The following is a 14,260-nucleotide window of genomic DNA, read 5'->3' on the forward strand; positions in this document are numbered from 1 at the left end:
TCTGCCCCTCCTCCAATTGGTGTGACTTGTCTACCACACCCGCGGACCGCTGGGCCTGTTCTGGGCGCGGGCGAAGGCTCTGCTCTGCTCCTTCTCCAATTGGGGTGACGTGCCTACCACCCCGGCCGGCTGCTGGGCGTGTTCCTCCAGTCGGTTGCAGGTCTGCCTACCTTGCGGGAACGGGTGGTGGCTCTGCTCTGCCCCTACTCCAAATGGGGTGACGTGTCTGTCGCGCCAGCAGGCCACTGGGCCTGTTCCGCTGGTCGGTCGCAGATCTGCCTACCTTTCGGGCGCGGGTGGCGGCTCTGCTCTGCCCCTACTCCAATTGGGGTCACGCCGGCGGGCCGCTGGGCCTGTTCCGGGCGCAGGCGGCGGCTCTGCTCTGCCCCTCTGGCTTGATGATAAAGTGAGAGAGACTCGGGTGTTTGTGACTCACCCTCCCTACCAGGAGACCAACTGTTTCTGTCACGGCTGGTATTGATGAAGTTCTCTCCTCCGCCACTTTCTGATGACATCAGATCTCTGCCATGTTGGTATCCCATGTGAATGGCAGCATTTCGTTCCTTTTGCCAGGTGACCAAAGCAACAGGTGAGTCCTGACTGGCCCTCAGCAGGCCCCGTCTCAGTCCCGTTGCCACTGCCTATGAAGGCTCTGTTGGTATTTACCTCCACAGTACTCAGCAGGACCAGGTCCGAGAAGCAGTTTCCGTGGGCTCCTTAGCCCTGGGCCAGAGCAGTTCCGGGAGCCAGAACTCGGCTGCTCCGTGCTCGGTGTTCGCTCTGATAAGAGCAGGCTCCAAGAAGCAGTTTCCGCGGATTATTTAGCACTGAGCCTGAGTAATTTGTCTGCAAGCTGCAGGCGAATGGCAGCCTGAAATTACCTGTTCTATGGCTGAATGAGCTGCGATCCGTCGGAAACAGGGATGGTGACGTCAGCTCTCCAAGATGGTGGCCTCTGGCCTCCTCTGTGGTCTGACCGGTGTGGAAAACCGAATTGGACCACTTCCTTCCCCCGTCTCAAACCCAGAATTCAGCACTGAGCACGGTGATTGCACAGCTGGCAGAAGCCCTCAGAAACTGCAGCACTGTATCTTTGCGTTGCTATCTCCTCGTTTCCCAGCACGCGCCGCAGACTCTAGCCGCGGGGCGATTTGCTGAATAAGCAGCGTGACCCTCCGTGCGGACAAATCTCTCACATTTGAGCCCCCGTAGCTGATCCTCGTGCGATGGAAATCCTTCCTCTAGGTTTTGGAGCACCCCAATTTTGCTGGAAATTCCTAACAAGATAGCTTTTAGCCTTTCTAACTCGTCATTCTCCCACACAGTGATGCGGTACACGGGGGTAATGCACTCCCTTCACGGCCATCTTCCCCTTCACCCCCCCATGGGTTTCTTTCTAAAACCATGACAATAAAGCAAGTCTCAGAAAATTTTTTACTTCTCAGGCCATACAAAATTTAAATTTATACTGTAGTCTATTAAAAGTGAAATAACATTATGTCCTAAAAATGTACTTATTTAAAAATCTTTTATTGCTAAAGTGCCAATAGTCATCTGAGCCTTTGATAAGTCATAATATCTTTGCTGTTTGTTGGAAGGTCTTGCTTCCATGTTGATGATGGCCAGCTGACAAGGGTGGTGGTTGCTGAAGGTTGGGGTATCTGGAACTTAAAATAAAACAACAGTGATGTTTGCCACATCAATTGACTCTTCCTTTCATGAAAGATTTCTCTGTGGCATACAATGGCAATGGGTAGCTTTTTACTCACAGTAGAACTTTCTCCAAAATTAGAATCAGTCCTCTGAAAACTTGCTACTGCTTTATCAAATAAGTCAATTTAAAATTCAAAATCCTTTGTTGTTTAAACAATGTTCACTGCCTGTTTGCCTGGAATAGGTTCCATCTCAAGAAACCCTGTTTCTGCCCATCCATTTGAGCAACTCCCCATCTATTAGTTTTACCATGAGAGTGCAGCAATTCAGTCATATCTTCAGGCTTCTAATTCTAGTTTTCTTGCTATTTCTACCATATCTACTATTACTTTGTTCACTGAAGTCTTAAACACCTCAGAATCCTCCATGGGGGTTGAAATCAGTCAACTTTTCCAACCTCCTGCTGTTGAAATAGTGACTATGTCCCATGAATCACAAATGTTCTCTATGGCATCTAGAACAGTGAATCCCTTCCAAAAGGTTTTAATTTACTTTGCGCAGATCAATCAGATGAATCAACTTCTATGGCAGCTATGTAGCATTAATGAAAGTGTTTCTTAATGATAAGACTTGAAAGTCAAAATTACTCTTTGACTCATGGGCTGCAGAAGGGCATCATGTTAGCAAAAGTGAAAGAAAGCATTGCCAGTGTTGTTGCAGAGCTCTTGGGTGACCAGGTGCGTTGACAGTGAACAGTAAGATTTTGGACAGAATCTTTTTTCCTGAGTAGTAGGTCTTAAGGAGTGGTTTATAGCCTTTAGCAAACTATTTGTAAACAGGTGTGCTGTCATCCAGGCTTTATTGTCGAATTGTAAATGACAAGCAGATTAGATTCATTATAATTCTTAACTACTGTCAAATTTTCAGAGGGATAAATAAGCCTTCAACTTGAAGTCAGTAGGTGTGTTAGCCCCTGACAAGAGTCAGTCTGTCCTTTGAAGCCAGGCATTGACTCTTCGTAAAGCCTAGGTGCCATCTCCTTCTTTAAGGCTATTTCATCTACGTGGAAACTGTATAGTCACCATCAGTTATCATGGCTAGGTCTTCTGGATAATTTGTTGCAGCTGCTTTATCAGCACCTGGGACTTTGCCTAGCAATTTTTTGTTATGGATTTGGCTTTAGACTTTCCTGCTGCAGTTTCCTCACCTCTCGACCTTCGTAATTAGGGCCTTGCTCTGGTTTGAGCTTTGGCTTAAGGAAATGGCATGGACGGTTTAATAATCTCTCCAAACCACTAAACCTTTCTCCATTATCAGCAGTAGGGTTGTTTAGCTTTCTTTTCATGCATGTGCTCACTAGAGTAGTCCTACATGGACTTTTACTTTGCATTCACAGCAGAGCTCACTGATGAGTGCAAAAGGCCTAGCTTTCAGCCTGTCTCAGCGTTTCACATGCTTAACTTTTTTAGCTTAAATATTTCTAGCTATCAATTTAAACTGATGGATGTTATGTTCCTTCCTTTGAACACTTAGAAGCTGTTTTAGGGTAATTGACCTAATTTCAGTATCATCTGTCTCAAAGGACTGAGGGAAGGGAGAAAGACTGGGAACAAGTATCAGCAGAGCACAGGGACACATAGCAGGTATCAGTTAAGTTCATCTTCTTACAGGGGCACAGTTCATGGTGCCTCAAAACAAAAGATCACAGATCATTTTAACAGATATATTCATAATGAAAAAGTTTGAAATATTAAGAAAATTACCAAAATGTGACAGACATGCAGTGAGCACATGCTATGGAAAAGTTGTGCCAATAAACTTGCTTGACACAGGTTGCCACAGACCTTCAGTTGGTTAAATCATGCGCACGTGCACACAGACACACAACACACACACACACACACACACACAAAGTTGCTGAGAAGCACAATTAAATGAAGCACAATAAAACAAAGTGCAACTGCATAAAATAATGAAGCAACAGTAGTTAAGGCAGCATATTGATATAATCATGGGCATATAGATTCACAGAACAAAAATAAATCCATGCACAATATGGTCAATTGATTATGTACAAAGTTGCCAACATAATTCATTGGGAGAGAGAAATAGTTTTCTCCACAGATGATTTTAGAATGGTGAGTGTATTAGACCTTTTTCCATTACTATAACAATATACCTAAGGCTAGGTACTTTGTAGAGAAGTTCATTTAGCTCACATTTTCAGAGGTCAGAGAGCCCAAACACCATAATGCTGGCTCTGATGCCCTGGGGCTCTCTTGGCTGTGTTGCATTACGGCAGATGGCAGATGGTATGTTAAGAGTGCATTCAAAAGGGAGAGATGAGGGCTGGGGCTGTAGCTCAGTGTAGAGCACCCGCCTCTCACCTGTGAGGCAGTGGGTTCCATCCTTGGTACCACATAAAAATAGATTTGGGGGGGGTGGTGCTATGGCAAGACAGGAGGCCAGAGTAGCCTGAGAAGGGGCCAGGCTTGTTTTTCCATAACACCCTTCTCCCAAGACCACTGTGGAAAGCAGTTCACCATTTTCTTGTGAAGGTAAACATTTTACTGTGTGCTGTAGTAGTGCTGCTTGGGATGTGAGGAAAAAACCTTGTATTTACCCAGACTCATGTGAACATTCATGGCAACATCGTTCCAGTGATCAAAACCTGGAAACAATGCACACATTCAAAAGGTGGTAAATGCATGAACAAAATGTGATATATCCATACAATGGAATATTAACTGGCAATAAAAAAGAATAAACTGAGAGGTGAGACAACATGAATGAATAGGAAAACATTATTTTAATTGGAAGAAGCTGGACAAAACAAATGAAATTTTTAGAAAAAACTCAGGAAATAGGAGATTTGTGATTGCCTAGGGCTAGCTAGGCCAAGCACAGGGACGCAGACTGACAGCAAGCGGGCAGTAGTGAAGCTCTTACAGGTGAGGGATTTGTTTATAGCTGGATTGTGATGGTATTTGCATACCTCAATAAATTTGCTGATGACAGCAAACAGTACGTTTCAGTGGGTGAATTTTATGTAAGTAATTTTAAATAATTTATACTTCATTAAAGTTACCTGTTTAAAAGTTCATTTCTGTTTGTTCATTTATAAGAAAATGAAAACAGATTATTAATGGCGGTTATCTATAGTTTGAGGATTATAGGTACTTTTCATTTTTTATATTTTTTGATTTTTTTCAAAAATTTTTTGAGCACATTTACTCTTTTAATTAAAAATGTTAAGCAAAATCACTCTGTCAGGGTGTCAGATAGGAAACTTTGTAGCTTAAAAATAATATTGAAAGGGCTAGGACTATAGCTCAGCAGCAGAGCGCTTGCCTAGCATGTGTAAGGCATTGGGTTCCATCCTCAACACCACATAAAAATAAGCAAATAAAGGCATTCTGTCCATCTACGACTACAAAAAAATTTTTTTTAAATTGAAGTAAGAATTCAAAAATTTTTCATTAGTTCTTTAAAATGTAAAGTTGTACAATAGGGCTGCTTAACTTTTCATAGGTCACATTTGCTGGTTTAGAATAACTTGATCTTCTCTCTCTCTCTCTCTCTCTCTAGCGTCTGTCTGGCTCATACCAAGAGGCTAAAGCTTTACTGAAGTCCTACTTGCAGCAGCACGGCTATGGCTCCTGGATCGTGAAGCCCCCCTGTGTAGAGCAGTTCAGTGTGTGAATTGCATGGCCACTGGCATATTAAAAACCTTTTATTTTTTGGTGTGTTTGACTGGTAAAACTTTTTTTTTAAATAGAGGTTTTCAACTTTCAAAATCAGAATCTTGGAACAGCAACATCCAGCTATTACTAAAATTTGTACATATTCATGTCAACTTGCATTGAGCCATTAGGGATTTTTTTCTTTTTTTTAAGAATTACCTGATAGGACATAATAGAAATTTTACATTTGTTTTTTACAAACATAAAGCCATTACCCTTTTCGTAGTTTAAAAGAGAATTCGTCTTCCTTTTACGATTTTGCTTTGAATCTCTTTATACAGCTGTAGTAGTCAACATTGTGTCCTGGTATCTCACTCAAGTTTGGTGGTTTAGTTTTTTTTTTAATTAAAAACAGAAGCCAAGAATAAAAATAGTTATTAATCATTTATTGATAAATTCAACAGGTATTTGAGTGCCTAATATTTGCTAGTCACATGCTAGATGATAACAAAAATCCATGACTAAAACATCTCTCAGATCAGAGGAGTTTATAAATGCAGACTGCACATAGAAATGGAGAAAATGTTAACCAAGTTAGGAAGTAGTTTGGTGAGTTATTATGATTAATAGAGAATTTTCATATATCCTTTAACATTGTCTATTTTCAAGTATCCTGTAGGATCTATTTATACTAAATATGATTTAATCCTTTATAATTAGTGGGATTTGTAATTTAAAAGTAAATATAAAAGATAGCTTTATATCTGTATTTGTTTATACAGTAATTAGATGAAAAGGGAAAATTTAGCATATGTGTTTTTAGTGAAATTGAGTTTGTCCAACACCTTAGCTTCTTTATCCTATTCCTTACTTTTCAGAGATACTTTAAACATCACTGGTTCTCAGTTTTGTCCCCTTAGCATCCATCTTTACTAAATTTGTGGTCTCCCACCCAACTAATGATCGATTGCAGTCTCTTACAATGTAGGTTCTTTCATTGTCTGTTCTAAGAGAATGGTAGGGTTTAGTTAATGAGGAGTGAAGTTGTTTGGGAAAGAATTTCTGTCTTTCAGTGAGCTAGACTATGCTTAATAGGTTGGACTATGTGCAGTTGTCATTTTTTTTTGAAAAATAGTTTTTAAAAAATAGCTTTATTTTATTCATTGACTTGAATAAAATAAAGCTGTTTGAACCCAGGGCCTCACGTGCTAGGCATATGCTCTACCACTGAGCCACAACCCAGCCCCACAGTTGTCTTTTTTTTTTTTGTGAGTCAAAGAGGATAAACTATGGGCAATCTCATATGGATTAACATAAATATATTAATACATTTAATTTCAGTCAATTATGTGATATTTATTGCTTCTTTGTCCAACTGGTCTTTCCTTGTTTAATATTTTTTAATCTCTTTACCAGGCTCTTTGCTTTCATGGCAGATTTCCAGCCTTTATTTCCATTTTCCTTGATAGAAAATTTGCCTTTGAAAATAAAAGATCTCTGACCTTCTCTTGACTCTTCACATTTTTGGGCATTTTGCTCATAGATGACATGGGAAAGCACCAAATAGTTAATAATTGCCTCTGAGGTGTCTGCCTAGTTAAAGGCCCTAAGTTAGACATTGCCATGAGATTCAAAAACTGTTTTCTCAAAAAATTAAGTTTTGAGAAGAAGATCAAACAAATACACCTGTTTTACAGACAGAATCTGAGAATTAGCACTTATTTATTCAACATGTAGTCAGTGTGTCTGTGTTCCATGTGTGCTCAATTGGCTTAGAGAAAGGAAAGAGATCTAGGTAGGGTATCAAAAGAGACAATCAAGGACAAGCTGGCTTTGAGTAGTAGGGTCAGAAGGTGGTGTGCATCCCAACGTTGAGATTACTTAATCGCTCTTAGGTCTTTAGCTTTCAAGGATGAACTTATTTTTATAAGAGTTTTCATTCTTTGTTCAGGGAGGAGGTTTGATGGGAAGACCTGGCTGCCTTCATTAGAAGCAGCTGTGCTTTTTCTTCTTGTGTTATGTTTTGAGTTTTACAAGGTATCTTGCTTTTGAACAACTTCTAAATGCAGAGTAAAACTTTTAAAGTGCTCAAAAGCCATAATATAGTTGGATCGACTCTCTTATGGCTCTAAAGTTACAAGACAAACATTGAAGAATGAGTAAAATTTGGTAGGCTAAAATTTGAGAGATTATAAAGGAAATGTTAGTGTTCAGGGCTAGAATGTAGAAAAACTGAGAGTTAAATCTAGCTCTTTGGTAGAAGGGCGCCTTTCAAGGGTTTTATATAGGGAAATGAAGTGTCAAAATAGCATTTTCTTAAGATAGAAATTTCGGGGCATAGAAAAATAGAGAAAAGCAAATGAGTCCACATGCCCACTACCAAGCTTCAACTACTATTAAAAACATGGCATATATTTCCCAGGCTGGAGTGTGGGAAGAGCAGATGTCAGGCATCATTTCATCTGAAAAGCACTTTGATACACGTAAAAGATAAGGACTCTACAAGCACACATACACAAGGGTATATAACCACATTCAGTTGACACACCTTAAAATTAGTGGTAATCCTATTATAAATGATACATAGATTGCATCGGGATAAATATATTTTTACAGTGGAATTTGTTAAGTATTCTATACATTTCATTTAATTGTGACAAAAAAAAAATCCCTCCGTCCTTCGTAGAATTCTCCACAATCTGTTTTGCTGCTTATATCTTGCATCGTATGTCATTCTACAGGTTCCCCTATTCTATATACTGAAGTAGTATTGAACCTACAGGCTTTCAGATTTAGATTTTTATCAAGTATACTTCAGATAGTTATTGTGAACTCTCAGCAGAAGACACCCTGTCTGGGTGGTCTCTTTGTGAGATTAGCAGCCATTGATAATCTTCGCCATTGTCTTATTAGGGGTTGCAAATAATACTCAGATTCTCTGATTACTTGCAGTGTTTCTATTAAAATAGCTTTATAGATTGTTCACCTGGGGTGTAGTTGGTACAGAAAAAGCTTGGTTGTTTTCCTCTTTACATTTTTTTAAATACTTAGTTTCCTGTCATCCTTTGATGCTGACACATGAAGTGTTAGGCCAGGACGCAAGAAAAGACCACTGACTCCAATTAAAATCAAATTAAAGCAAGCTTATTATTTCGACCGGCTGGGCTGCCTCTCCCACCCAAAACCGCGGGAACCAGCCAGCAGCCGTAGCTTTCCTGCAGCCCAGCTTTATAGCCCAGAAAGTTACACAAAGGGGGTTACAGATAACAACTCCGATGAGCATGACACTAATGGTAGTTTACATTTTTGCTGGCCCTGACATCAGAATTTATGAAGGTCATTAGAGCCTCAGAGAGGGTCGGTATCTGGCCAGGGAAGGCCAAGATTTGTGAGGCTTCACTAAAGTTTCAGAGAGGGCTGCTAATCTTGTCAGAGAGCCAGGCATGGGTGAGTTCAAGGCACAGGCAGGCATTCCAAGCAGGTTCAGAATTTGCAGTAATTTATCGTAAAGCCGAAATTGTCTTTTCATGGCTTTGTGGCGAGATGGCTCCCAATTTTAAGAAAAGATCAGGTTGGGTCTATCAGAAGATTTTTTTTGTAGTATGCATCCATGATTTTAAACATACTTTTATTCAATCCATTACAATTAGTATGCACATTGGTAATCAAATTGTCTTACCTTTGATTATATACATGTTCAAATATTTGTCTCAGAATTGATGTCTCTGGTGCTATTTTGAGTAATATCACTTGGTATTCTTTCTAGACACTGCTAATATATTGACATGCAATTTATTTTTTTATATTTACTTTGTAGCCAATGACATTACTAAATCAATACTGGTAGTTGTAGAGCCTTTCAGATTTTTCTTCAGAGTCATTTGTGAATAATGATAGGTCTGTTTCTTCTGCCCCAGTCTCTTCCTGCTTATTTCCATTTCCTGCTTGTTTGTATTGGCTGTGACTGCCTGGTACCATGTGAATGAAAAGTGGTATTCTGTGGCAACCTCATCGGATTGACACCTCTGTCTTGAGCATGAGTCACATTTCGAGCACTTTCTTTTCTTTATGCCAGAATTTTTCTGCCTTGTCTTGTGCATTTGTTGCCCCAGACTTGGACTCAGCCATTTCTTCAAAAAGCCCTACTTCCTTTCAGTGGAAAACAGCATTTAGAAACCACAGTTTGGACACTAAGTGTACCTGTTAATAGTGGATTGGTAATTTTTCCTAAGATATTTTCAGTGAACAGAGTTTAGAAATACACATATGTAAGATAAATGAATATTGTGTTTATATTGATGTTTTCACTTAAAATTAAGGTACAACAGATTTTTACTTAATTTCCTCAGTTTTCTGTATTTGTTTCCTTTCAAACCAAAATCTTAATCCCTATTGATAGGAACATAATATTTACTTTTTTACATGACATACATGCAGAATTTTTAGAATAACCATACCATTGGTTACTTCAATAATGATATTAAAAAAAATGTAAAGTTGTTTTTTTTCTTCAGAATATATCCTCCCACATATTATGCAATTAGATCAATGCATTTTAAAATGGTAACTTCTGTGGTGGTGTGCAACCAAGCTACAATTCAGACTTTTTATTTCATTTGGCCTTCAGTATTTGTAAGTTGAGATGTTATATGCAGCTCTCCCACCCCTTGATATTTATTCAAAAGAACTAAAATCAGCATATTATAGCGAGACAGCTACTTCAGTGTTTATTGCAGCACAATTCACAACTCAGATGCTCATCAATGAATGGACTAAGAAATTGTGGTATATATACACAATGGATGTTTACTTGGCCATAAAGAATGAAATTATGGAATTTGCTAGTAATTGGATAGAAATGGAGAACATGGTGTTAAGTGAAATGTGCCAGTCTCAGAAAATAAAGGGTAAAATGTTCAATATGTAGAAGCTAGAGCAAAATATAGGAAAGTAGGAAGGGAGGGTCAGATATCATAATGATACAGAGGAGATCAGTAGAGTTGAAGGAGATTGAGAGGGAGAAAGAAGGGGAGGAAATATGAAGTGAATTTTTTAAAATAATGCTATGTGCGTATGTAAATAAGTAGAACCAATCAAAAATAATGTGACTGTGTACACCTTTAATCCCAGTGGCTCAGGACACTGAGGCAGGAGGATCGCAGGTTCAAGGTCAGCCTCTGCAAGTTAGGCCCTGTGAAAATAAAAAATGAAAGGGCTGTGGTTATGATTTAATGCCCAGTATCAATGAATTAATGAGCGAATAGATGAGTCAAAGGAATATCTGTAGAGAAAGGAGAATGGGGGGAGGGAGGAGGGAAGAGAAAGGAAGAAAATTAACTGAAATCAAATTTCATGAATGTATGAATTTGTCAAGATGAACCCTAATTTTTAAAATGGAAGTTTTGAAATTATAAAAACATGCCAATGCTTAGCATGCATAAGGCCCTGGGTTCAGTGCTCTGATACCAAGACTATAAAATAAAGATTAAAATATGGGAGTGGAATCAAGATGGGTGACTAGAGGTGCCTGGAAATTACTAGGCTCTACTCCTGCTTTGCTCAATCCTATGATTGTGAGCCACTCATTTCAGTACATCTTCTCCAGGCTCTCCAGTGAGTCGTGAAATTGACACTTCCTCATTTCTAAACTTTTTCACTAAATGTTTATTTCCTCTTTACCACTAAATCCCTGCTTTACCTGAGGACCCAAATTCACCAGAAATCCTTGCATGTAGAGTTGTTTTACAACTCTGTGGAAGTATAATTTATATATAGCAAATTGCACATTCAAGCTTGTCAGAGGTGCATACACCTCTGAAACCATCAGGTAAGGAGCATATCCGTTGTCTCAAAGTCTCTCACACCCTTTTATAGACAACCCCCCCCATTCCCCCACTCTAGGAGTTCTTTTTAAAGTACACATTCTTACCCAGTGGAGTGTCTTGCTTAACCTTCCAAGCCGTAGATCTCTCTTCCTCATCCAAACCCACCTCTGTGAAAGCTCACGCACTAAGATCAGGCCTCCTGCTTTCTCTTCACCGTTCTGTTGTGTCGGCCTTCTTTCAACACCCTATTGTTCAAAAGCTCTATGAAACCTGGCTCACTGCCACCATCCATCTCTGCACTCAGTATTTTCACGGGGATCTCATCAACCAGCATTTCTGTGTGACTCAGCCTGTGCTGGTCTCTTGAGTTCTTGACGCCTCACCTTCAGTGATCTCAGCCAAAAAGTATCATGGTTCCACTTCAGACTTCGACATCACCTTTGTCCCCTCCACAGTGTTCATTTCAGCCATCCTCCTCTCTGACCACTAGCCCCTGTCCTGTGCCCACTTATCCTTGGGTGTTTGAGATGTCAGCCACCTCCGTGACTGCTTACATTCCTGGATGTCTACCTCCTCGCTTCATGTGTGCTGGGGAACTCCAGAAGCAGTGGCTTGGAACCTGGGAGGGCTTGAAAATAGCATCTCACTTCCAGTTAAAATGAATAACTCCTGCAGCTCTCACTGTGAATGACGTCAGACAGACATCCAGGAAATAGTCAACACCAGGTGAGCCGGAGGGTTTGCTTCCTTTGGCATGAGCAGCTCAAGGTTCCTGGAAATCTGTAACTCTTCTGGTTGTTACCATTTTCAAAAATGCCCACAGATCTACGAGGGCACTTAACACCATCTTTTACTCTAACCATATTCCCTACTTCATCTGCCTCCCATTTTCTAAGATGAATATTGTCTACCTTTCCCTGTGTTCTCACACCTATAAATGACTTCTGCTGTCCCCATCATTCAGTTGATGGCTCTTCTTGCTATTTTCTTTGAGAAAAATGGACATATCAGAAGGTCACATGGTACACTGAATCTGCATATCTTGACAGATCTTATTTTCAGTTTTTTTCACTTTTGAAAATGGAATCACAACCAATCCTTCCCTCCTGTGAGTTACTCCTTTTACCTTTTGTGGACTTCTCTCCACAGTTACTTCCTCAGGCCTTCATTATGGGTTTCTCCTTCTCTACTGAATATTTACATCAAGCTTTAAACTTACTCTAGGTCTATTGATCTAAAATCAATTTACCAATGACAGAGTTTTCATTATTACTGATCTATTTATCCTCTTATTACAAAAAGTTTTAAAAACATTTTCTCTTTATATATACACACTGTCTCTTCTCCTGAATCTCTGGTTTCCAATCACAGTGACACAGTGAAATAAACAAAGTTTAATGTGAAGAATTATTAAGTTACTATCAGAATAACTACAAGATCTAAGAACGGTTCGTGTCAACCCGATGACTGAGAGAGTGGTCATGCTGCTGTGACAAGGTATGAGAAAACTGGAAGTCATAATCCGAGCTATAAGGTAAGAGAAAGAAAGAAGGGTATCTATTTTGTGCAACAGCTATAGAAGACAAAGTTCTCTTATCAGAACATGGAACACTCTCTAGGACAGACTATGTATTAGAACACAAAACAAGTGCCCACAAATTTTAAAACAATAATGAAAATCTTATATCTTCTCTGACTACAATGTAATAAAACTAAAATTCAAAAATAAAAGGGACTTTAGATATAAGAAAGTAAGATTTACCAATAACAAGTAATTTGACTCAGTAATAAGAAGTCTCCCATTAAAGAAAATCTCAGGATCAGAGAGATAGCTTCACTGCAAGTTCTGTTACATATTTAAGAAGAAGTGATACAATTATTCTTAAATTGTTCCAAAAAGCTTAAAAGAAATTCTCTCAATCTCTTTTTACAAGGCCAGCATTTCCCTGATACCCAAACCAGGTAAGGACAGAACAATAACAACAACAAAAAGCTACTGTCCAATATCCTCGATGAGCAAAGATGCAAAACTCCGCGATACAATACTAAGTGAACCCAACAGCAATTTTTAAGAGATTATTCACCATGATCCAGTGGGACTCACCTCAGGGATGCAAGAATGGTTCAACATACACAAAGCAATAACTGATGGAACCCATCAGTAAAATGAAGGACAACCCCCAGCATCATCTCGCTAGACACAAACAAAGCACGTGAAAAAAATCCAACATCCCTTCATAATAAAAACCATCAAAAAGTTTGCTATGGAAGGAATATACCTCCACACAATGAAGACTACCTAAGACAAACCTCAGCCAGCATCTTCCTGGATGGGAAAGCTGAAATTGATTCTCGATCAGGAGTAAGGCATCATTCTTATTTAATATAAAATTGGAAGTCATAATCAGAGCTATAAGGTAAGAGAAAGAAGGATATCTAAACAGGAAAGAAGAGGGTCAATTATTCCTCTTTGCAGGCAACATGATTTTACAGAGAAAAACCCTAAGACTCCACCAAAAGAAACTGTTATTACTGATAAATGAATTTTGTAAGGTTGCAGGAAAAAATCAACATATAAAAATCAATAGATTTTTTTACACCAGTAATGACATTTCTGAAAAATAAGAAAGGAGTACCATTTACAACAGCTAAAAAAGTAAAATACCTACAATAAATTTGACAAGGAAGTTAATACTCTATACAATTAAAATTGCAAAATACGTGAAATAAATTGAAGAGGATTCAGTGCAGTTACTATCACATACCAATAACATTTTTTTACAGAAATAGAAGTACTCCTAAAATATGTATGGAATTTCAGAAGACCCTGAATCACCAAAGCATTCTTAAGAAAAAAGTTGACTTTTAAGCATTGTATAAAGTTATAGTAACCAAAACAGCATGGTATTAGTATAAAAACAGACACATAGACTATCTAGATTAGACAATCCAGAATCTTCTCATCAGCACATTCCACTTATTTATTTATAGCCTACTGGTTTTTAAATTCTTTTTTATGTTTTTATTTTTGTTCTTTTTATATGAAAGTGGAAAGCATTTTTACGTATTATAGAGACATGGAGTATAATTTATTCTAAT

The 14,260-nt window shown here is 38.9% G+C and overlaps 1 protein-coding gene across 1 annotated transcript in view; it reads left to right on the forward strand.

Annotated features, from left to right (window-relative positions):
- Adad1 (adenosine deaminase domain containing 1) overlaps window positions 1-5,677 on the forward strand; it is a 44,683-nt gene extending 39,006 nt beyond the window's left edge. The window contains exon 11 of the mRNA XM_015478951.2: window positions 5,242-5,677. Coding sequence (XP_015334437.2) covers window positions 5,242-5,355 — 114 coding nt within the window. The 3' untranslated portion in view covers window positions 5,356-5,677. The remainder of the gene's footprint in view (window positions 1-5,241) is intronic.
- The last annotated feature ends 8,583 nt before the right edge of the window (window positions 5,678-14,260 follow it).

Source organism: Marmota marmota, unplaced genomic scaffold (assembly GCF_001458135.2).
Source record: "Marmota marmota marmota unplaced genomic scaffold, marMar, whole genome shotgun sequence".
Lineage (NCBI taxonomy): Eukaryota > Metazoa > Chordata > Mammalia > Rodentia > Sciuridae > Marmota > Marmota marmota.